The sequence below is a fragment of the Acartia tonsa genome, chromosome 3 (assembly GCF_053477335.1).
Source record: "Acartia tonsa isolate MP-2025a chromosome 3, ASM5347733v1, whole genome shotgun sequence".
In the NCBI taxonomy this organism is placed as follows: domain Eukaryota; kingdom Metazoa; phylum Arthropoda; class Copepoda; order Calanoida; family Acartiidae; genus Acartia; species Acartia tonsa.
Window position 1 is genome coordinate 27,499,323 of NC_137262.1, and position 26,244 is coordinate 27,525,566.

The 26,244-nt window shown below is 36.5% G+C and overlaps 1 protein-coding gene and 1 long non-coding RNA gene across 2 annotated transcripts in view; both read left to right on the forward strand.

Moving 5' to 3' along the window:
* The first annotated feature begins 2,879 nt into the window (after window positions 1–2,879).
* LOC145315177 (uncharacterized) overlaps window positions 2,880–26,244 on the forward strand; it is a 32,507-nt gene continuing 9,142 nt past the window's right edge. The window contains exons 1-4 of the mRNA XM_080155217.1: window positions 2,880–2,945; window positions 5,581–5,654; window positions 13,626–13,661; window positions 14,499–14,552. Of these exons, the coding sequence (XP_080011343.1) occupies window positions 13,628–13,661; window positions 14,499–14,552 (88 nt within the window). The 5' untranslated portion in view covers window positions 2,880–2,945; window positions 5,581–5,654; window positions 13,626–13,627. The remainder of the gene's footprint in view (window positions 2,946–5,580; window positions 5,655–13,625; window positions 13,662–14,498; window positions 14,553–26,244) is intronic.
* LOC145313788 (uncharacterized) lies at window positions 19,835–25,930 on the forward strand. Its single transcript, XR_013877488.1, has 4 exons — window positions 19,835–19,963; window positions 21,917–22,733; window positions 23,290–23,385; window positions 24,267–25,930. It is a non-coding gene; the product is annotated as an uncharacterized LOC145313788 (long non-coding RNA).

The following is a 26,244-nucleotide window of genomic DNA, read 5'->3' on the forward strand; positions in this document are numbered from 1 at the left end:
TAATATATGTATACCCTTTTACAATTTTATTTATATTATAGTGTTTAATGTGGGTTAGAATGAATGTAATTTAAAATATGTTTGGTATGAAAACTTAGACTTATATAATTTCCCCTGTGTCTAGTGTTCACTTTATATTTTACTCTTAATACATATATTCTATTTTATAAAGTAGTAGGCATTTTTTTGTCTAAAGCTTAAGATTTGGACAACTGTTTAACTGTTCTCAATTTCAGGGAAGCTTCAGATAGGTCCTGTTTTTTTTATTTAAGGCCTTTTTTATGAGAATGATGAAGAAAACTTTATTTTCCTGTCCTCTCCACCTCTCCTTAGAGGCTAGAGGCAAACAGTCGCAAAATTATAAAAAAAATGTAAAGTCTTACATGGACATGATCAGCTACAACTCACGGATCTTAAGGGATAAGACAATGGCCGATAATTTGATCTACATTCCCAATGATGATACACACAATTACCCCTTCTGCAGATTACAATAAGTGCTTGAAACGTTGTGACAATCAACTTAATGAACCATGATTCAATAAATGTCCCCAATGTTTTTAAGCCGATGAAAAAGAAAACTTTATAAACCGTTGGGGGCAGCCAAATATCCCCTCCCTTCATAGCTAAACTACACCTGAAATAAACTGCAAATGTATTCTAGTGTTCCATCTTTTGATTAAATTTTATTTCAGACCATTTTATTAGAAATTCTTTATAAGGTTTATGTACAGATATCAATTCAAAGGATCTTAAAAGATAAGTCAATAAACTATAAATTATGCTAAACAAAATTCACCCTTCGGTAGATGATATTATTTGTCAAAAAGTGTGGACACAACTAATTTGAACCAGCTAATCAAGATCATATAATAGCATCAACGTTTTTAAGCCAACGAATGATTGAACGTACCCCAACAAGATTTTATTAAAATCAGACAATAAATTGTACATTTAAAGAGGCAAAACTACTCTTTAATTGTCGTCCGTCTATAAGTCCAATCCATCTTCTATGAGATAAAAATGGCTATGATATTCTCTATAGAAGATTTGAAAAAAAAACTTTCTTAATATCAATTTGAATAATTATAATTATTCAAGTGTTTTTAATATCAATACTTTTCTACTTATAGATGCTGTTAGATTGGTTTATATTGGCAACCAAGTAGGGGTATGAGAGCCCTTAATTAAAAGAAATGAAATATTTTCTTTTGTTTAATTTAAGTAAGAGCATATAACCCAAATTATATTATTTGATGACATATACCTGCAGACAAAAGTAATGAATATAAGTAAAATAAAACCATGAGGTCATAAATTTGATTATAAATAACACATACCCAGGGAAGAAAAGGGATAAAGGACTGTGAGTTACACTGGTACCCAAAGTTTAAAACCATAAACCAAGTTTGTGTACCTAAATTAAATCTTCATTGGTTGGTAGTGGTACCAAACTTTTAAACCAATAATTAGTATCTTCAAAATAGTGATTTTGAAAGTCATCATATGAATGCATATCAATTTATCGTCCATTGTCTTATCCCTTAAGATCCCTGCAGTTTCCAAATACATATATTTGTTCTTTATTTTGTACATTAATAATATCAATTACAAAACAGAGATGACAATATCCATGTTTTTTTTTTCTCATAAAGATAATCAAAATGGTTGGAAGATTATTTTTGGTTCGTGTTGCTTCATTTCTACTGTTAGCTTCTATGGCTTGGTCCTCTACTATTAGGTAATAATGTTTTTTTTAAATTTTTAAAATCCTTATATCTGTTATGATGTCTATGTGTATGTCTGTCTGTACCAAAGGATCTTAAAAATCGCTGTACCGATCTGGTTCTCCTTTACATTGTAGCTTCTCGTCCAGGAAGTCGATGTAGACCTTTGCCAAGGAGGGTAGAGGGGAGAAGGCATTCCCTGTATTTTTTTAATATTTTTCTATCTGCGGACAACTTTTTATGATATTAAAATCTAATAAAGTTTTTAATTTACAGGAATGAAGACAGAATAAGAAATAAGGTAAAATCAATCTTAATATTAACTTTTTGAGTGCTCATCATTTTCTGATTTTCATTCATGAATATAAGAAGGGCAATTTTGTACATATTTAGATAGCACACCAATAGCAAGATTAAAAGGGTAGTAAAACAAACATATGTCTATTAAGAGAGTGGATAAAATGATATCATACTATCTATTTTAAGATAACCTAATTTAGATAAGGTTTCATTACTTTCAAAACATTTAAGTATTTAACATTTATGTACAATGTTTTTAAAAATATTAGGAAATATTAAAAAGATTTACATATGTTTTGCATGATTTGATTCAAGTTATTTTAGGGCATTTCATTTGAGTTTTCTGATCCAATAAAATTTACACAATCAAATCTAGGTAATTATTCTAATGAAATTTTTAAACATTATGTTAAAGCCTACAATAGACATAATATATTTAGACGGTCCATCTGACCCAAAATTCGACAAACGTAAAAAAGAAATTCTAGCAGACAAACACCTTTATATTTTTGTCATGTGCTTTACATAAAAAGAGCGGAGAAATTTTCACACGATATAGTTTAACCTAGCAAAGCTTTATCATAAGAAATGCGACTATTTATAACTGACTCACTAAAATTTTTACTTTTTCCAACCAATAGTATGACCCAGTCCTGGTTATTACTCCACTGTTTTTCTATTGGCTGATTTGGAGAGTGTGTCTCTAGATTATCTCTATTCAATCAACATTATATTACTATACGTCATATCAAATTGGCTGCAAATTATCTTTCTAAAAAATGCAATGTAAATTTCTGTCTTTTTAAATTGGATATATATTTTTATGATTTACAAGATATTTGGTTTGAGAGCAGTGACACTGTACGGCAACCTGGCATGTCAAAGGCCACCCTAACATTGCAACAATTGAACAAAGAGGTAAGAACGTGCATATCCTTATATTAATGTAACAGAATGTCTGTCTATGTGTCTGTCACTAAAGATTTCGCTAACCGCTGGATCGATATGGCTTTACTCTGCTGTTAATCTTCTTATAAGGTCCAGGAAATTTCTATGTAAAATACTAAACTCTATATAAAAATGCAAGAAATTTTTGGTTTTTGTAAGAACTTTTTATTAGATAATTAATCTTAGAATTTTCTATTATTTTGATAAATCTCCAAAACTTGAAAAATCCTGTAAAGAATTTTTGCTATATATCCATGTAATATATAAAACAACAACACCAGCCCTCACACATATTTTTAATTTTAACAAGGATGACAACATACATTAAATCAAGGCTGAACAGTTTGACAAACGATTATTAAATAGAAAAACTACATTAGTACTACATAAGATTCGTTATTGAAATGCTATTAATACAATTATTATGTCTGTTAGTCCCTGGACTCCTTTTAAAGCAAGTTTACAAGACAAATCAAGCTTTGCTTTCAAAATATTTATTTATAATACGCGATAAAGAATGGTTGAATAAAGCCTCTTAAGACTAATAGGGAGGAAGGGTGATATTTGATCCACTATTGGATTACTTGAATTCTATCAGATTTGGTTTATTTGTATTCCTATTCACTAAAATTTTGTCTGATACAAATTTGAATTTGAGATGAAAATTGAGAATTAAATATTTAAAATTTTTATATAAAAATAAATTTGAGTAGGTGTATGTAACAGAGCTTAGTTTTTTTTTATAAATAAGAATTTTTTTTAAAGCAAAGCATTTCTACATTGTGGCGTGTCCGTACTCCTTAAATTCTTCTTATATAAATGAAGTCTATTTCCTTGTATTTTGACAAACTTGGGCATGCGAAAATTTCAGTTTTTATCTGAAACTTTAGATAGTTAATTCTATTAATTAGTTAATTAAATAAACTTTATCAGAAGAAGTTGTCAGAGCTCAGCAGCTGCAGCCTCAATTATAGCCGCGCGACACAACTGTCTACGACACCCGAAGCTTTATTTAGCCGCAGCCGACTGACCAAACGGCTTTTTAGCAGCTGTACCCTCTGAATTATTCAATAAAACAGCTCAGACAAAACTTTAATAGCGGCAACAAATAACCGCACAGAATAGGGAAACCATGGAGGAAGAAACAGCCGCCGTTGTCAATCATTCAATGTCAGCCAACATTAGTCACCATCAGCCGAAGCCGCTGCCATAAAAAGCCTGCACAACCAGCCTCGGCCGCAATTTTGGATTTTGCTGTTTTTAATTTCACTTGAATGAATGCTATTTTTCCTCTGTTTAAAATATCTAATTCATTTCTTACATTCATTGTTGATACATTTTTACTTAATTATTTTTATTGTGTATCTATAAACAACTTTTCCTAATCATATATAGAACTATTCATAAAAAATCTAATCTTAAGAATGGATGTTGAATATACGTGTATATTATGACAGGTTTCGTCAATTTAGATATTAACACGGAACTCATTTATTGGTCAGTTCGTAAATCCAGTAGGAGGGTAAGGGAGTGGAGGGGGTTGTTATTAGAGAACATTAAATGTGGTCTTAGATCCAAGTAATAATATATCCATTACCTTAAGATGTAATTTTCCTATAGTTGATTTCTCTTAGAAGGTTTTCTAATTTGTTCGATACACACAGACAGGTAGATAGACTTCCTGTTAGTTCTATACAAGGATTTAAAAGGTTGTCATACTTATTTTTTTAGTCAAGTGGTTATTGAGATAATACTGATTAAAAAAACACAAAGATAAAACATATTATTATTCATTCATAATTGATATATATAATTACTTGTATGTTGCACCAGATTATCATGTAATCTAATAAAGTGATTCTCCCAGCTGGATAAAATAACTATACCCCCCAATCACCCCCTTTACGCCATCCCCTCCCCTGCGAACTGACCAATAAAGGATATAGCAACCTAAATTGAGATAAATTTTCCCTGTCAATATATCCACATATTCTATAACTATTTCATTTATAATATTGTAATGGGTTGGAAGTAAATCCATGCGAAGCAACTTGTGTATGAATACTACATTGTAAAACATTGTATTTGGAACTTTTTTTAATATACGTAAGTGAATTGGCGTACAATATTTTTTAGTATTAAAGCTTCTCTTTAATTCATTTTTAGTCTGTCCGTAATGCTTTTTGGGGAAATCTGATTTAATCAAGTAATATTTAAGATTTTTACACTTTTTTACTTTTCCCTCCCCTCTCTTTAAAGACTAATGAACAACTGCTCTATAGCTCACTTTGTCCGTTTATCCATCCATGATTTAAGTACTTTTCTACTTATGGATGTTGTCATCCTTTTTTTTGTATTGCTCATATTTGAATGGAGCAATCCATCTTTTCAAACTATACTATACCTTGTATATTTGGACAGTGAGGTTATTGAATTGATTACAGTATTATAGATTAAGTAATTTAATTATTGATTCCAGAATAGCCTCGAAACCGATTAATATCGGCCCTTAGGGCCAAATCTGGAATTAATCTTATATTATTTTTATTATACTATCCGCGAAAAGCTTTCTATAATACGATGCCATAAATAAGTATTATTTTAGTTTATTGGAGTTGATCAGAGAGCCTTGTTTCTTTGCCTTGTTGAATCCTCAACCTAATGGTGCTGGATTTGCAGGTGAGTTTCAAATTGTTTCAATTCAAACCTGCACTGCCCTATGACAGAACTTGTTGACAATTATTGAACAATCAGTGCAGCCTTTTAAGAGTGTCTTAACCATGACACTTTGGTTAAGTGTGACTTTCCGAATTTGCGGGAAGTTCTAGAGATCTTAGTCTTACGGACAAAACCCCCAACACCAGGAACCATCAAGTTTCAACAGCAGGTTTGAGTATAGATTTATTGACACAAACTATTTTAAAGTCCTGAAGTTCTTATGGTTAAAGCACCTGGCATACTAGGGTTGTTCACGCACTATGAGACCAATGATAGGCCCGACTTAATTCTCCGAAATCTTTATCCACTCACATATCATTCAAAAGTAACGTGCAGAGACCCCAAACAAAACAACATTCCATGCCGCGTCTTACTAGGAAAGGAAAGTCAAACAAAGACGACATTTTCGCTGAATTGGAATTGTGGATAAGGAAATTAATTTCGATCTTGATAAACACAAAGCTTCCTCGAAAAGAGGTTAAGACACACCCCCCGTTTGAAAGTCAAATTAACTTCCTTAACGAGATTCAAGATTTTTTTGTGCTGAGCACTAGCAACATTTCTCACTAAACTCAACTCACCATAATCACATGAGAATGGCCACATCACAAAAAACATGACAATTTTGCTCCTAACTAAATGAAACCCCGTGAAATGCATACACAATATTATACTCCTCACTAGGACTCATAATACCTCACATTTTAGGATAGAAGGATGGGGATTGGTTTGTACCATACAATATTCCTGGCACATGACACTCACAAGATCACATACACAAAATCCTAAAATGGACAATCCTATTTATCATGACGTTATAAATATAACAACTTATACTGGTTAATAATCATTTCATAATCAATAGGTAATAAATCATTATTAATAAATCAATAAGTACCTACGAAATCTGGTTGAAATGTAAACAAATAATGGTAAGAACAAATAATGAAATAAATCTTAGACAAGAAAATTAAGATTTATAGGTACTTAAAACTAAATTTGTTAAGCATCAAAAAGAGTAGTTAGAAAAAAAATTCAAAATCCTCGGGCAGAAAGTTTTTCAAACTTAATGAATAAGAACTGTAATTATCTTAATCAACAATAAAACTTTTCAATACTTAGATAATAGCAAAATAATAATAATATCTCTGTTAGAATTTCCATTGAAATTATGATAAAAATACCAATTTTAATCTTTGCAAAAAAATGAGAATTTAAATATGAATTTTCAATCATTCCTTGATCTGAATAAATGTTTTACTTGATTGAAATTCATATGCAATTTTAAAGAAAAATCTGCTAAAAAATACTTAATTTTTTCTTAGAATAAATATCGAATCATGCAACCTCGACACATTTATTCTTTTTTTTGTAAACTTTTCAGGTAAGTTTTATAATGAATTGTACTTTTGAAAAGAAATTAGACTCAATAAAAATAAATTTGAGCATATGAAATAAAATAAAAATTAATCGCATTTCGCTTGATTCTTATTTTAGGCATAAAAATAGGCATATGAAAATGTGGCTTTTTACTAAAAAAAATGTTCTCAATTTTCATAAAATAAGAATCAATTATTAATCATAATTTTTAATAACTGCCTGACTGATACAGCATGTTCTTCCAGGGGAGATTTATCTGTCAGCCTGAACAAGACTCTTGCAGTCTTACTCCCATCTTCAATCCTTGTCACATGGCCCATCCGCAGACATCTCATCAGCGGATTTGTACTCGTAACTAGCACTACATCTCCGTCAACTAGCGGCTCCACCATTTCATCTTTCCACTTGGACAACCTCAATAACTTCGGCAAAATCTCCTGGCAGTAGGAGGTCCAAAACTGGGCAGACAAATCTTCTAACAACTTCAACCTGGAGGAAATTTGGTCCTCTGGTTTCATTGCCACATTGCACAACGGCTGGCGGTCTACATTCCCCAGCAGCTGGCCAGGGGTAATCAACCGCCAATTTTCCGCGTCATTCGCAGCTTCTATCGTCAATGGCCTGCTATTCATTAACTTGCTAACCTCTGCCAACAGCACCAGGAGCTCATTAAAATTAACAGTACTATTCACCAACTTCTTGGACAGCAATCTCTTGGTTAATCCCACCATTTTCTCAGCTTGCCCAATAAAATGGTGGTCACGGGCTGGATTCTGGGACCACAAGAACTCTACCTGGCTGCCCAACTTCTGCTCTAAAACCTTGCGAGCAGCGGATAATTGTGTGCCCATGTCGCTTACTATAACCTTCGGCAGACAATGAACAGCCTCCAACTTGTGCAGGGACAACAGGATACTGCTGGTATCATACTTCTCCAAGGCATCCAGCCACAGCGCCCCCAAGAACCTGCAGACTACCACGAACACCCACACCTTCTTCGTTGCTGTCTGACTCCTTGTTTTGGCGGTAGCTCTCCTCGTAACCAGCGGACCCATAAGGTCAACTTGCACAGCTTCAAATGGCCTGCTTGGAACCAACTTGTCAGGTAAAACATCCTTCATGGTAGTACAACATTCCTTGGCCCTCTCAACACTGCAGGGCCAACACTTCTTAACCTCCATGATGGACAACCTCCTTGCCTTCACAATCCAGCACCATCGGCGGCTCTCAGCTAAAGTTCCACGGACACCAGAATGAAGCTCAACATGCGCCTCTCTCATAATGACAGAAGCTAACCAATTACCAGGCTCCAGAATCACCAAACCTGGCATGTCTTCAAAGAGCATTTTACGGCCACCAGTAATGGCGTCAATGACGGGCTCGCCACGACCAACCATTTTTAGGACACGCATCTCCCTGGTCACATATTTACCTCCGGGACCAATGACAGGCCAGGTCAAAGATACTTCATGCGCCCATGGATTCAATGACGAATGATTGCCTTTAGCGTCATTTATCCACTCTTCCTGTTGGCTACATGACACAATGAAAAGTTCCGCTGCCGACATAAAATTGTACAATGAAGGCTTGTACACAGAATCTGCGGCTGCTACATGACTACCAGCTGCTGTAGTCTGGCCTTCTTGTCTGCTCTTTAGCTTCTTCAACCAGGCGTTCGACACTTGCAGGACAGCTGCCATAATACGCTTGGCCTGTCCGAATGATCTCCTGTGCTTGAATCTAAAGACATCTTCAGCGGCTTCTCCAGTAACTTTTATTGAACACAACTTAACCATCTTGGTATTCAACTCCTCCGGTGGTAAATCCTGCTTGACTTGCTCGGCAGTTTTCACTGGCCATGCACTCTCGTCCTGGCGCAACCATTCTGGACCCAATCTGTACCTGGAACCTGGACCCAAATCTGTTACCTTGCAGGTGCTTCTGGTGCCCAAATCTGCTACATTGTGAGTCCCAGGAACCCACCTCCAGTCATCCTTGTTGGTTGCAGATTGGATTTCACCGATGCGATGAGAATTAAATGTGTTCAACATGGCACAATTTGCGATAATACACACGATGAATCTGTAAAATACATCACTCTGACAACATCAAAAGGCAGGGCATCTCTGATGGACTTTGACAACCTGGTGGACATCTGGCAACCCATCAACTTGAGGCGTGGAATTGATTCAGTCTTGACCGCGCAACTCTTGATTTTGTGGCTAGCAGGAACGTTTCATACCCTTGCCTAGTAGGCCACCTCAAGTATGCAATACACGCATAGGCCTCTGATGACCCATCCGAAAACATCATCAAGGATGGAAGGCCAGTTGGTTCCTCTGGTATCACACAACGGTCAAATTCCAATTTAGTGACCTCAGCTCTGTCCTCCAGCGACTTTACAAGTTCACCACGTAGACTTTTTGGAATGAAATCTTGCCAGCCCAAATTCAGCAAGCATGTTTTCCGCAGGACAAGTTTAATTCTCAACAGAATAGGGCTGCAAAGCCCTAACGGGTCGAAGGTCTGGGCAGCGAACCTGTGGACCATCTTCTTTGTCAGATTTTCGTCCAAGGCATCCTGGAGGTTGTACAAATCAGCATCCTCTTTCACCTTCTTTCCCTTGACTTTACCATCTTGATTAACTCTCGTGGCGATGGATAAAACATCAGTGGCTGGCCTCCAGATCAACCCAAGAACTTTGGTTGGCTGGCACTCGTCACCAGAATAAATGACTTGTTTGAAGGAAAAACTACCTTTGCTGATAATTCTGTAGGCTTCTTTCATCATCTCCTTGGCTTCTGGCCTAGATCCTGCCCCCGAAATAACATCATCTATGAAGCTGTGCTTCTCAAGCTTGACTGCAACTGGAATCTGAGGTAACTTGAAATTTTCCTCTGGGTAGGTAGGTATTTCTGGCTCCTTCCATAATTCAGGTTTCGCAACTATATCACTACCATTAATCTGTCCCTCTCCATACATCTCCTTGATCTCTGCTTCACTCTTTCCGCCGAACAGGCGGGACGTCAACTTCAGGGCTGTAACTGCCAGATTCCTGGCGGCCAGTTCGCCAAAATTCACCACTTTAGTCAGGTAAATTTCAAGTGGACCGTCTGGCGTCGGGGAAAATAGCACTCTCTTCATCTGGCTGTCGAACTCTGTGGCCAGGATGGAGTTATAGAACTTGGAAATGTCCGTGATTATACCAACCTTATAACCGCGGAAAAGCAACAGATGATAAAAAATCTTCTGCATTGGTGGCGGACCTCCCAGCATTATATGATTAAAACTGGTACCCTTGAACGTCAGAGAACTATTAGCACATAATCTCATGGGTGTGGAACTCGAATCCTCCTTGAAAGCAACCACTATTGATGAACAAGACTTGGGCCCTTCATACTTCAATTCTTCAGGTGTTGCTTTTTGGAAAACGCCTCTGGCGATGGCATCATTGAATACCTGCACATACATATCATAGGTACCTTCCTTGACCATTCTGGCACGATCCTTTTCAGCAATTTTACGGGCCAAACTCTCATTGTAGGGCAAGGTGTGAGGATCTTCAATATAAGCATATTGACCTGTCCACTTGTTGGATTGCAAGTCTAGTGTTAAACCTGCCTCAATTATTCTCTGCCTCTCACGCTGGTCCCAGGTGGTGCCGTCGGCCATAGCCTTGCACTCTTGGCATGCAGTACATCCTGGACAAAGTGCCTGCGGCTGTACTCCAAATGACTCTGACGTCAAAAAATCTGGCAAAGTGCCTCCACTAACACTGACAGCTTTATATGCCAATTTCTGGTCACCAGCTCCACCGTCAGCACTTGTACAGATAAAACCACTACCAAAAATGGTTCGCCACAACATAGACTGGCCCACTTTCTGGTAGGTTGACGGAAACACGTCAGGATGGGTATTTCCAATGATGATATCCAAGCCTGCACTAACATATGTAAATCTTTCTGGCGGCATCTTAAATATCTCGGCGGCGGTTTCAGGGTGGACTGAGCGCATCTCATTGGCCCCGCCGAGGGTAGGCATGACAGCTGCCTCAAACTCCCTCAAATTACCATCCCTGTCCATCAGATAAAACACAACATTGCGGCAGGATGTTTCACTGCCGTCAGCCACAGAAATGGTTGTATATCTGCCGGTAGATTTCAGCTTCAACTTGTTGGATAACTTCTCAGACACAAGTGGTAGATTCGCACCAGAGTCAAACATAACGGTGGCATGGCAGGCGCCGCCGCCGGGTGCTACAACAGGAACTAACTGAAGCAGGAAGGTACAGGGGCTAGGTGCAGAACTTGACTTGTAGACTGTATTCACACCAGCACTAGCCTCATGGAGCAACCGGCTATGATATCTGTAGCAATTATTGGTGCCACAGACGCCAAGCTTATCCGATTTAGTACACTTGTCAGCAGCATGGCCATCACACAAACAGAGTTCACACAACTTCTTCTGCTGGACAACTTTTTTACGGTCAACAACATCCATCTTCTTAAACGTGAGACAACGGAAAATCGGATGTTTCTCCTTGCAGCTTTCAACAGGACATGTACTGTTCCACTTGGAAGTTTTGTCCTTTCCAGCCCGTCCATTTTTATTGTCACTGCGGCCAGATACTTGCGTGGCGGCAGCTCTGTCACGGTTCCTCTTGCCGGCACCAGTGTCGTAGGACATATCACCAGCCAACATTGCTCCCCTTGTCCTCTCCAGAAGTTCTACAATCTTCTTGATGTCTGGCAGGTTCATGCTGCCTAACTCCATCATAATTTTATCTCTCAGGACATCTGGACATTTATCTTTGAAAATATGAATCAGAAATAGGTGGTGGTAATCCTTAGCTTCGGAACCAACGATGGCTTCTACCTCCTGCATGGTGCTTTTGAAGGTAGCAATTGCACTGACTACGTCCACAGGTTTCTCCACAGGTTTCATCTTGTTCAACTTAGTCAAAATTTTCATAAACCGGCGGGTATTTGACAAAAACATCTGATCCAAAAACAACCATTGTTCATTGTGATCTCTAATCGCTGATACTTGCTTGCGCAGCTCCGTATTGGTTATCACTTTCTCCATACACAGCATCAGACTTAGCCTCTGGTCAGTAAATCCGTAAACAGCGCACAGATCTTTAAAGACCTGTTTAAAGTTGGAGTAATCCGTGTCAGTACCATCAAATGATGGCAACAGGCTATTGTCCCAGCGCCCATACTTCGGGTTGGGACTTCGAATATCCACGGCGGACATACTCCTGGAGAGTATGGCAGGTGTCCCACTCTCATCCAAGTTAGATGAATGACGTTCCATCTCTCTAAGCCTTCGGTACATATCATGTACTTCTTGGCGCAACTCCATGGAAATCTTGAGCACTCCCATGTCCATCCTCACTTTCTCAATGACGTCGAGGTTCTTGGCGACGGTGCTCAACCTCGCGTCGTCCGAATCATTGTCAAGCCAGTGCAGAATTTTTGTACACTGCTCCAACGATGCATGAACTTTATCGGCAACATTTTTCTGTTCACTAGCTTCATCAAAATCACGCTTAAACTCGCGCATCTCACTAGTCTCCACGGCAGATTTTAGACTTTTTATTAGGTCAGATTGGTCCTTAACCTCACTAAAAATGTCACGAATTGATTTTAAATTCACATTTCCACATGAACTAAAACTTTGGCAGGCTTTTAGATTTTCATAAAACACTTTTAACTGTTCATCAAACACTTCTAGCCTTTCACTGCCAATAGCGATAGCTTGCTCAATTTTCTGCTTTTTAGTTAGATGCATATTGATTCACTAGGTACTTATTTCACAGAAAAATTGTCACAGCATTTTGCATCAATAATCACTGGATGCTATTGATCTCTTGAAGAATGCTAACGCATATTCTTCAGATACTTTGAAATTGTCTTAACCATGACACTTTGGTTAAGTGTGACTTCCGAATTTGCGGGAAGTTCTAGAGATCTTAGTCTTACGGACAAAACCCCCAACACCAGGAACCATCAAGTTTCAACAGCAGGTTTGAGTATAGATTTATTGACACAAACTATTTCAAAGTCCTGAAGTTCTTATGGTTAAAGCACCTGGCATACTAGGGTTGTTCACGCACTATGAGACCAATGATAGGCCCGACTTAATTCTCCGAAATCTTTATCCACTCACATATCATTCAAAAGTAACGTGCAGAGACCCCAAACAAAACAACATTCCATGCCGCGTCTTACTAGGAAAGGAAAGTCAAACAAAGACAACATTTTCGCTGAATTGGAATTTGGATAAGGAAATTAATTTCGATCTTGATAAACACAAAGCTTCCTCAAAAAGAGGTTAAGACAAAGAGATCATACTGGTCATGGGGATAAAGACACATCCTATTACTTATACATACTATCGGATTTAGCATATGAGATATTTAATACCTTTCATCTTTTCATTATTTGTAACCTGGGACATACCTAGGAGAGAGAGGTTGGGGGTGCTAAGCTTGGACGTCCTTGTTTGTACCATAATGATTTCAAGATTATCTTATTTTTATATGAATAGGTATGAAGAGGTGGCTGAATGAAACTGATTTCGAAGGTAACAAACTTAATAAATCACCTATAATAAACATGTTACAAAAATGATTTTTAATTATAGATTAATATTTGTCAAATTTAACGTTTTTTGAGCTTTTTCAGAATAGAAGCTTTTATCAAATAGAAGCTTTGTTAGTTCCCTATTAAAAGACATTATGTAATTTTTATCAAAAGATATATAAACTCAATGATAATGAAAGTACTGCTTACTGATACAATAAATCCGTTAACATATTTCCGTCAATAGTTCTACATTTCATAGAGCAAATTGACATTTAAATTCCTTTAATAGATGTCTATTTGTCTGTCTGTCAATATTTTTCTTTATTTGAAATGTTTTGTCTTTTTCGTTGATAAAATTATAATGTTATATAATTTAATTTTAATGATGCTTCATGATTCAGCATTTTTATCTTTCCTCGTTTTGTGGTTTATTTTTATTTTTTTGTCAGAAATATTTTTTATTTGTTTGTTGAAATCTATTTTTAAATTAGGTCAACTGAATATACATTTACATTTCAATGATAGTTTTACTAACTACAATACTAGTGTATGGGCCTTAACGTCTTTACAAGGGATAGGATACAGTAGGAAAGAGCAGAAAAAATGGCCTTAACCATTCTAAGACTTAAATCTAAAAATGAAAACCATCTCAGGCCTATGGGAAGACATAAAAACTTACTATTCTATATTATTTATTTAGGTAAATCTTTCATGAACAGAAGCTTTACAAGAAGCTTCACTGAAAAAGAGATGGTTCATTGGTTAAAAATATCCAAAGCATCAGACAAATTTACATCCTCTTTCTTTAATATGAGATAAATTTTTTTTGTTTTAGACTTTCCTGTTGATGAAGAAAATGAGGGAGTTACATTGAAATGCAGAGCACAAGGTATTTGCCAATATAACTAAGGATTAGAATAATTCAAGACAGCCCATGCAAAATTACAACCAGTGGCTACGACAAGAGCGTCCTCTAGTTTCTCATGAGAAATTGAGGGGGAAATCGACTCTCCAATTTTAAAGGCAGAGGTGAAATCTTTTGGGGGAAGGACGGGGATTCCTTGGGAAGCTTAACTGTGAAGAATAACCACATAGTTTCAGCGGTTAGTTTTGATGACCCCATGTCACAATTCTTAGTTTTTGTTGTGATATTTTTTGGTTTGGTAAAGAGATGGAAGGTTTTTATAATTGATATTATAAGGGTACTGGTTAATAATTCATATAAAAAACAAGGATGACAACATCCATAAAAGCAAAGCACTGAAACGGAAGGACAAACGGACATTAACACTTGTATAGTGTCATAACTGAATAATCATAATATAAATGTATAAGAGTCAAAGCAAAATTGTAAGTAAATTTGTTGAAAAACTGCTTGATTCAGGATAATGTTTATGGACATACTTACATTTTTAGGACTTGATTATAGAGTTGCTTCGCTCAATAAATTATACTTTGTTGTCCCGGGAATTGATATACCAAAAATCAGATCAATCGGATGATTAGATCACATAAAATTTGTTGTTAAAAAAAGTAAAAAAATCAACATGTTTAAAATGGACGTACGGACATTTTGGTGATGATTATAGAGTTGCTACGCTTTCTAAATCGTACCTAACTACTAAAGGAATCACCGTGCAAAATTTGAAATCGATAGGACAATTCTAACATGCCAAAATTAACGAAAAAAGCTATCCGTTACGGACGTACGGACCGACCCTAATTATAGAAAAGTTTCGCTTTTAAAAATATATTTAGTATAAATGACTACAGAATAAACATTAAAAGATGTGTAGCTACTCTATAATTAGGATATTTCTAATTGTATATTGAAAATACTTGTCAAAACTTGCAAGCATTTAGTTAGCTTCTTAATACTGTGCTACTAACGAAGATTAATGTTCTAGTTATTACACTTTTAAAAGGCAATACAGTACACAATTTTTATGTATAATTATTATACAATATACATGTATGTGTGTTTTTCATTTACAAGCTATAATTCAATATTCCATTATGTCATGCTATAAAAAGCATGAAATGTTATTGTTAGTTTGTTTAATTTAATATTTAAAAAAAGAAATATCAAAAATAAATTTTGACAATCATTTTAAATCTATTGCGTCTTGTGTAAAGTGTCAATTATAATTACTTTTACTTATACAAAGGAAGCTCTTTAATTTTATAGAAAAAAATAACGTCATACAATACAAATGATCAATGATAGGCAAATAGAGAAAATTACCAATGGCAAGCCAGTATACATTTATTTGACCAATGGTAGGCTAGTATAACGTAATTTTTATAGGCATTATAAAAAGCTTCTATTCAAAGGAAATACTCGTACAAACAAACACTCTTAACAATATCGTAATGCAGAACTTGGAAGACACAGAAACCCTTAGCCATGCAGCTCAAAGAGGCTTTACAATTTAGCCTCAAGTCTAATTAAGCCTTTATTAACCCATTGCAGTAGTAAGCCAGTTTCAATTTGGACACCCATTATCCCCACAGTTTAAGCCACCCAATAAGACTGACCTTTACACGCATACGATGCCTCCCCTGGCAGCTTATTAAAAGCGAAGCTTTTCTATAATTAGGGTCGGCCCGTCCGTCCTATACAGTTAGATCTTTTCGTTAATTTAAACAGGTTAGACTTGTCCTATCGATTTCCAATTTTGCATGAAGATTCCTATGAAAGTTAGGTACGACTTAGAAAGCGCAGCAACTCTAAAATCGTCACCAGAAAGTCCGTACGTCCCTGTGCTCCAGCATTTGATGACCTGGAGTTGTCAATAAGAAGGACAGGCTTGGCTATTTCGAACGAAATTAGAATTGCGATAACTTCTTTTATGAGAAAAACAGCTGCAATAAAGGTGGGCAGAGAGAAACTTTCATTCTCGAAATGTTATAAGTTATTTACTATCCGTTGGATTGGAACTGGTCCTCAGCCATACAAAAAAAAATATTTTAATTGTTATTTAAATATTCTATTTATATAATATTGTAATAAAAACATAATACTTTAAGACTAACTTGCGTCATTTAATTTTACATTTATAAACAAATCTACTCTTAAATTAGTTTTTGTCAGTGCAGCAAAGCTTTATTAAAATATTAAAATGATAAGATTAATTTTGTCTTGAGATTTATAATAATACCATACTATTCATGATTTTTCAGTATGGCTTAGAACAGAATCTAACCCAGAATTTATCAGTTTTTTAAAAGTAAATGATCCCAAATAGGTTAACCTATACTAATAAAGGGGAGTGGGGACAAAACACCTAATTTAAAAATGCCTAACTAAAAATGCCTAACTAAAAACACCTAAGTTTAAAAATACCTAATGTTAAAAACACCTACGTTAAAAACACCTAATTTAAAAACACCTAATTTATAAATGCCTAATAATTTAAAAACGCCTAACTAAAAATGCCTAACTAAAAATACCTAATTTTAAAAATGTCTAATTTTAAAAATGCCTAATTTAAAAATACCTAATTCTAAACTATCTAAACGCCTAATTTAAAAATGCCTAATTCTGGAATATATAATTTTTTCACTAAAATACCTAAAATTTTGATAACATTAATACAATTGGCTAATGATTCTTGCTGAAGGAGCTCAATAATCGATGAACCAATATGATTCATCTTTACAATGAAGCTTCCCATAGGTCATGGGAATGATTATAACGCTTTTGGAGAGGTTACCAACACCTTCCAATGAGAAATCGCCCTGTGAAAAAATCCTCCCCCCCATTTTTTTTATATCTCTTCAATCGTTCTTTATAAAACTAGAATTAAAGTGGGGGATGGTCAACTACCACCCCCCCCCCAAAAAAAAATCAACCTACTCTTACCTTTCCCTCTATTACCCCTGACTGACCATCCCCTTGAGGAGTTTGTAAAACGACGCTACGGCTACTTAGGTTAGGGAAGAAACCAATAAAAAATAAAAATTCATTTGTTTTCTTTGTCCTTCAACCTTTGATTTTACTAATTAATTTATTTCTCACGTGAGGTGCCACAGCTTATACCAACAATGAAATTAATTCGGAAAAAAATCACGAAACCTATACGTGTTTTTCAGCTGTCATTGGGGGGCAACACATCGTAAAATTGACGACCTCTCCATTTGCCCCCCAAATATTATTTTATATTTATTTCGCTTGTTGGTTATACCTTATACCTGGAGGTGCCACAAACTAATCATAAATTTAACATCATTTAACAACAGTTTTAAGATATGCTAAAATTAGGTTTTTTTAAATTAGGTATTTTAAAATTAGGTATTTTTAAACTTAGGTATTTATAGTTAGGTATTTATAAAATTAGGCATTTTTAAAATTAGGTGTTTTATCACATTAGGCATTTTTAAAATTAGGCATTTTTAAATTAGACATTTTTAAATTAGGTATTTATAAATTAGGTGTTTTGTCACATTAGACATTTATAAAATAAGGCATTTTTAAATTAGGTATTTTTAAATTAGGTGTTTTTGTCCCCACTCCAATAAAGGTATCTATTCACCTAGATAGATAATAATTATACTTAGCTGTTATATAAATCCTCTTAAAACAATTATTTCAAAATATATTGATTCTGTTTCATACTCAGTACAAACTATTTTTTCCAAATAATCAAGATTCTTTGAAATTTCTTTTTCATTGTATCAATTTTTATTTAATTAAAAGAACGTTTCTTTCAAAAAGAAAGATAATAGCTGAAGTAGATTCTATTATACTTTTCTTACTTTTGTTATTTTATCTTTTGTAATTTTTGATTTATCTAAAACGAATAAAACTTATTGACGTATGAGGGGATGTACAGACAGACTGCGAATACGAGTATAGAGTAGCTCCGATACAATTTAATAATCAATAATCTAACAAAGTATTTCTAAAAAATACACATTTATTAAACATATAAAACTGGTTAGAAATAGGCAGATTAATGGGATTATTATTATAGGATATATTTATTATGATATATATATTAAAGGCTTGGACGTCCTGTTTCTTAGTTAGGTAAGAAACGACGTACTTGAACACGTGGGAAATATAGATACCGCCAGCCTAGACTTATAGGCTTGTATCTAACCGAATGCAGACGGGAGGAAGCGTATTCACTCTTTGGCCTGCAACAATCAACTAGCCCTCAACACAGCAGGATGGAGTATGGTGGCGGTTACAAGTGGAGGTCTGACTCAGCCAGAGAAGTATAGGAATGTGAGCAGGAATAAGGATACATAAACTTGGGTGTTGATTACCACACTTGCCCCCTCTGAGGGAATATGAAATATTCCCTCACAGTTGACCTGCACGCCGGCTTCTGCGGGTTGATGTGGTACTCGCAGGTTCTTCAATCGCGGCCATAGCCCTCTCTACGATATCCACAGGATTGGGTTCAGCGGGAGTAGGATTTTCTGGAGCTGCTGGAGGCTCTGGAGCAACAGCATTCTGGAGGGCTAACATGCCCTCACAGGGAGCCGTGGTTACTGGATCTTCAGCGGCAGCGCCAGCCTGCGGATTAACAGGCAGATCAATTCCAGATGGAAAGAGCTCACTGATTTGAGCATCGAGCTCTGTGTCGCTGTTTTCCTCTGCAGGATCCAGGACCTCTGGATTGCCTTCTCTATCGGTGGGCCTGTACTCATCAGAGCACTCAGAACCGCCATAATGGGAGATCAGCTCAACTCCATCATCATCTGGCCGGGGTACGTCCCCAGCGGGAAGAGATGCCTCTATGGGTGCCACATTCTGCCCAGGTACATTCATTACATTACAACGAGTATTAATATATTTAATTACCCTGTCAGAGTTTTGGTCCAACAGTCGACTAGTGGCCTCAATAACCGTGGTCATTCGTGTTTTTAACTCAACGGTCGAGTCCTCAGAGACGGTGCGAATTTTGTCGCGCAAAGTTCTGCGGTTCCGCAGTAATTCTGCGGAAATTTCAATAAGGCGCTTGCCATGTTGTATATATGCTTTCTCAACAAATGAAGCATTGCTAGCAATTTTAGTTTCCAGACTTCTCTGGAAGGGGAGAAGAGCTTCCTCCATTGCTTCTTTTACAGTGGAGGATAGGACTTTTTTCCATTCCTCAGCGGTCACCCAAAAAGCCTTAGGCTCACTTTTGTTTTCTGCTAATGTTTCTTTCTTTTTAGGGGGTAATGGAGGCGGTTGAATTTCCACCTTAGCCTTTTTGGCTACTGGGCCGCCGCTGCCTGTTGGTGTTGGCGGACGTTTTTCTACCGCTTTTGGGGCAGATTTTACGGCGACTACCTCCAATTCAGGTGAGGCACTACGTTTTGGCGGCGATTCCACCCGATTTTTTTGCGGTTCCCCTCCCCTATTTTGTTCCATTAGAGGCCTGGTTCTAGACCTGGCTTTATCGGAATATTCGTTGGCTTCTAAGTTTTTAGCCTGCCGCAATTTTTCTTGCAAGTCTAGGAGTTCCTTTGGAACATCTTTTCTCGCTTGGCGGTAAACGTGGATTGACTTTGAGACACATTGCAGTTCACTGAGGTTTTCAGGGTTGCGCGGCGGTTTTACCCGCGGCTGATACCTGTTTTCATCAGGTTCATAGTAGGCTTCCTCAGGGCCGCCCTGGGGATAGCCATGATTGCTGTCATAGTAATAGTCCTCTTCATTGTAAAAGGGTGCCTCTTCATATTCTCGACGGTATGAAGAGTGACCGGCCCCATGGGAGTGGTGAAAACCCCTTGAAAAATTCCGCCTGGGATATCCTAAAACAAAAATAATAAACTTAAAATTGAGGGTCATTAATTCCTTATACCGAATAAGGAAATATTTTTACAAAGACGACCTTTAGGGACGACAATTTTATAGGTATATATGCTTGATACAGGTCGTCCGTTTTTGAGGGGATTAGTTTTCCCCATTATTTGTAAAATCCCGCAATTCGTGCGTTTCACTCGTACTTCCTTCTTTGTACGCGTGAATTTTGGTGCAGGCTAATATGTAGATAATAAAAGCGACGCATAATAACGACCCTATTCCTGTAAGGATGGCTGCTACTACAAGCACTATATGATACCAAGTACTGGATAGAAAATCAACCACCTTATGATACGTTTGAATAAACCAGGAGTCAGTTATTTTTACTTCAAAATTATTGGAGTCTGCGGCAAGTTGGCTGAGGTATAATTCCTCGGCACTTTCTGAGAAATTAGTTTTTTCTAGGCTTTGCCAAGAATGATATAGAAATAAGCTAATCGGTTTATCCATAAGATATTGATTTACATTTAGTATTTGCATACCCTGCCCTTGATTACCAAGGAATTTTCCTTGGTACAAATGTAAGAAAATTGGATTTTCGGCACATTTAGTCGGGGTTAAATGGGTGGTATTAACCAATCTGCGTGAAAATGGGGATATTCCCATAGTCTTATTATTGACTGAAACCGAAAAATGATCCACAAAACAGGGTAAATTTTCTCCCAAAGAAACATTGATTTTAAGACTGTCGCACTGTATTACTAAATCCAGCTCACCGAGCGCCCTAACTAGTTTTTTACGATGAGTCTGAATACTGCTTTTAGACAGAAAATGGTTCTGTAAACAGCGAGTTTCGGGGACAATTAATTTGTTATATTGTTGATAGGAATAGAAAATCTCTAGTGGTAACATATCATCTTTTTCTTTAGCGTTTAAGAGTGGGAAATATGGTTTTATAGCATTTGTGAACCATACCATTAAATTATCAATATTAGTTTTGTAATAAAATAATTCGGGAATTAGACTTTCAAAATGTTTTTTATCTTTAAGTTCTAGTGCTAGAGTAATTTGGGGATCGATCACTAGATATTTTTGGGTACCCTGTTCTCCTTCAAATGTAAACAATGAAATATTAAAGATGTCTACCGTTCGCCAAGGAGAAGTGAATTTTTGTGCGCTATCAGTTTTATCATCTGAGATAATTCTATCGTAGCCTAATCTCAGATTGTGATCTAAACAATTGTTTCCCACCCAGTGACTGCCCAGGTAACAGCCCGCTTTTGTTTGTAATAATTCAACAGGCTCAGCCTGGACCCCTATTTGTTTTTCCTCAAATGTCCCAGGGATAAAAATGCCGTTAATGTTTACGCCGTTCCCCTCGCAGGCGGGGTCGATGCCGTTAAGGATGTTGTTGGGGTAAGTGAGTGTCCCGTTTACCAGGAAACGCGTGTATGACATCTGGTGTTCATACACTGAGACTGATTTTCCTTCAAAGTTAAATATTTTAGTTTTGGACATGGTGTAACAGTCTTCATAAGTTACGAGGTTCGGTATCTCTACAAGAGCTGGAGCAGCGAGGTGTATGTGGCTATATCTGCCACAATACCAGTAATGAGTACTGGTTCGGAGGTGGCAACGAATTCCAGGTATAATTTTTCTTTCAACCTTTTGCAGCAGGTGAAATTGTTTTTGTTCAATATTAGTAATATTAAGAAACGCAGCGCATTCAGAGATTTTCAAACGCGGATTTTCGTTTGCTACACATTGAGTCGCATCTATTTGTATTATTTCGGACGCATTTGATTTTGCCAAAATAATAAAAAGCCCCAAGAATCCCAAAATAAATTTACCTCGAGCTCCTGGTGCCTTTGCCAAATGATGCTGCATTTTATTTTTATGCTTCTCGTTTTTCTCTGAAATATGTTAATTAGTTAGTTTTAACATATATTTTTTTTTGTTTATTTTCGTTATTATACATACGTAGATTAAGCTATATACATTTGCCACCTTGGTTTTATATAATACATTTATATACATTTTATTTTTTCCTTTTAATTGGGTTATGCAGTCCGATTTGGACATGTATGCGGTTATCCCCCCCTTGTGACCTAGTTTTTCTTTCTTCTTCTAATATATACTTGGGTACTATGCTTTGTTTGTTAACGTTAATAACCTTTTCAGGGCTGGATTGTTTAGGTCTTTGTGCGAAGAAAGAAGCCTCGGACGGGACGGTTTCTTCCAAGAAACTATTTTCGACGTGAATTTGAGGACCGGATGACCGATCTGCGCCAGGGGGTTCTTGGTCTTTGGGCTGTGACTCAAATGGTGAGTTTTTTTCCATTATATCCCCTCCCCCATCACAATCCACCTCCCCCTGGGGTAAATCCTGACTAGTTTCGGGGTTTCCTTCTATAAAATCGTCACCATCGTTATCTAGGTAGGTAAAATCGTCATTTTCCATACCTTTATTATCGTTTATTTCGGTTTGCCCGGTATTATCTATTCCTAAGGTTATTTCCTCAGACGGGACGATTTCCTCAATAGGAAAGACGTTAAAGGAAAGTGTTTCCCCCAATAATTCTACTTTAGAATCTATTTTCCGTATTTTATCTCTACTAACAACTTGGTTAGTTTTTATTGGATTTGATCCAAAGGGACTGAGCTCAAAAAGGGCCTCTGAGAATTTTTTTGTTACAATAAAAGGACCCCCATAGAAAGATTGCAATTTTTTACTGACCCCTATTTTGACTAGGTTAAAAAATGCGAAGACCACGTCGTTAACGAAAAGGGGAGATGAAGCCTTCCTAGATTTATTTTGAAACTCTAAATAAATCTTAGATTTTTTGGAAACCTGTGCAATAATTTCTTCCAAATTTTTTAGGTAGTTCAAGTAAGACCTGCAGTCAATGTCCTGTCTTTTCTGCAAGATTGGAGAAAAGAAATCGAGATTGAGAGTTGGTTGCCTGCCGAACATGAGGTAATAAGGCGTATACCCCGTTCTTCTAGACGTACTAGAGTTAATTACAAAAGTGGTCAAGGCTAATTTTCTTGCCCAGTCTTTACTTTCAAATCGGTCATCGGATCTAAGACCTGCATAAATGCTTTGATTATGCCTTTCACATGGGTTACTATTAGGGTTTCTTGGGGGAATAAGTTTAGTTTCGATACCTAGTTCATCCATAACCTTTTTGAAAACTTCCCCAGTAAAATTTGTTCCCCTGTCACTTCTCAATGACCGAAATAAGCCGTAGATGGGTACCACCTGTTCAAGGATGACCTTCACCGTGCTTTCCACGGTGGCGTCCTTGATGGGGTGAGCGATAATATACCTAGAGAATAGGTCAACCAGTATAAATATGTAACGGACATGTTGTCCTTGAAAATAGTTAGGGGTTAAAGGACCGATAAGGTCTACTGACACCTGGCCAAAAATCTCGTGACTAATGGCTGAATGGGTGATAGGTTGCTTGTGTTTAGGTACCTGTCCTATTTTTCTTAGGCAGGTAATACAATTTTTAATGCGTGATTCGACAAACTTATTAATTCCTATAAGGAAGAATCTTTCATTTATCTTGCGTGTTGTTTCGTTAACCCCCTTGTGACCTATACTATTATTATGTGCCAATTCGAAAACTTTATTATATAATCCAATGGGTACGACGGGTCTTTCAATGAATGTTCCATTGCTAAGAGGTTGTCTAAATATTAGAAGTCCTTCCATAACGTATAAATGTTCTATTAGCTTAAAAAGGACCTCTTTCCGGCCGGTTAGTTCAGCTTTTTCAAAGCTTGACAACTTCTTTTTTTCGAATATCCACCTACGAATTTCAGATAATACTTGATCTTTTTGTGTTTCAGATTGCCAAACATTGTTTACACCGACTTCCGAAGCCGAATGTAACTCAAAGATCTGGTCTTGGTATGGACAATCCTGTTCATAAGGATCCAAGGTAAATGAGCTAGTACATTTTTCACAATCGGTTTCCTTATGTTCTTTGCATAAAAATTGCCCTCTAGATAAATTGTCGGCATTACAATGGTCCCTACCCTTTCGATGAATTACTGTAAAGTCAAAACTTTGGATGAAGTAAATCCATCTTACAGTTACACCATTTATTGTTCCTTTTTGCCATTTTTTGTAATGAACTAAGGAAATCGAATCCGTACGCACAATAAAGTTTCTGAATCTTAAATAATGAAGAAAGGTTTTAAGAACAAATACTAGACATGCTAATTCACCTTTATAACTTGGATAATTTTTCTCTGCCCCGTTACATTTTTTGGAACATATTCCAATAATTCTTTCTACCCCCCCCTGATTTTGGCTGAGAATTCCAGCGAAATAACTCGTAGAAAAATCTACGTCTACTATAAAGGGGTTAGGATTATCCCACTGGGGGTAGCCTTTACTTATAGAATTTGAGAACATATTTATGAAATTTTCCCAATCTTTTGATAGGGAATTAGTCCATTCGATAATTTTATCATTTCTGTGTTCATCTAGGGTGCAAGAATTTTTTGCATAGGATGGGAAATAGGCCCTATAATAATTGGAGAAGCCCAGGAAACGCTGGAGTTCCTTGCCTGTCCTGGGCCTGCTCCAATTTTTAATTTGTTCTAAATATTCGGGGTTCATTTTAAGTCCTTGGGAACTGACTATATGGCCTAAATATGTACATTCGGATGTGAAAAATTTACATTTGGCTAGATTTAACTTAAGTTTTGCTATTTTTAGGACTCCGAAGAGTTTTCTGAGATGTTTCAGATGTTCCTCAACATTCTTTGAGAATATAATAAGATCATCAAGGTAAGATATTATAAATTCATATAAGCCAGGGATAAGGGTTAGGACTTTGTCCATCAAGTGGCAGAAAACACTTGGCGCGTTACACAGTCCAAACGGCAGTTTCTTGAAAAGATACTGCCTGTTAAGGGCTGTGAACGCGGTCAAGTGTTTACTTTCCTTCGAAATGGCTAGCGCATGGAATGCGCTAGTCAAATCGAGGGTGGTAAATACATTACCAGTGCCTAATTTTTCTAAATTACTAGAAATCAGGGGAAGGGGCCAATTAATTTTTCGTGTTACACTATTAAGCGCACGAAAGTCGATAACGAACCTAAGCTTGCCTTCCCCCCCAGCCGTCGGTTTTTTCTTTACCGCAAAGATTGGGGAGGACCACTCGCTGTAGCCCTCCTCAATGACGCCCCCCCTTAGCCAATTTTCAATTTGTTCTTTTAATTTGGCTTCGTATAATGGGTTTAACTGAATGTTTCTAGCCTTAATAGGTTTAGCCCCGGGGATCAAGTCTATTTTATACTGTAAAAGGTCACAGTTACCGATATCGGCATCGTCAGCCGAAAATATATCAAAATGATCAAGGCATAATTTTACTACCTTTTCCTTCATCCCTGGGTTATTTTTGATAAGATCACTATTTTCTAAATCTAATTTTTCTTTAATGAATTTAATTCTTTTAAGAAGTGTAGTTCCTGATAATTCATTTATTTGATTAATACTTTTATTGCAGGAATTTGGGGGATCTGATTCGAATTCAAAGCAATATCCAACTTTGACGTTATCCAATAAGGTAATATTTTTTCCTGCTAAATTAACAAAATTTACCCAACATTCTCCTTTCTCATTTACATTATAAATACCCTCCATAAGCATTAAGCCGTTATGGCTTGTCATTTTAGAATTATTTGGGGATATATACAGCTTCCTATTTTTCTGATGAATAGGAGTTATTATCACCGTTGTATTCCCCCCCGGCAAGAATGTTGTTTTCTTTGCTAATTTTACGCATGTTTTATTTTGTTTTAATGTCCCAGTACC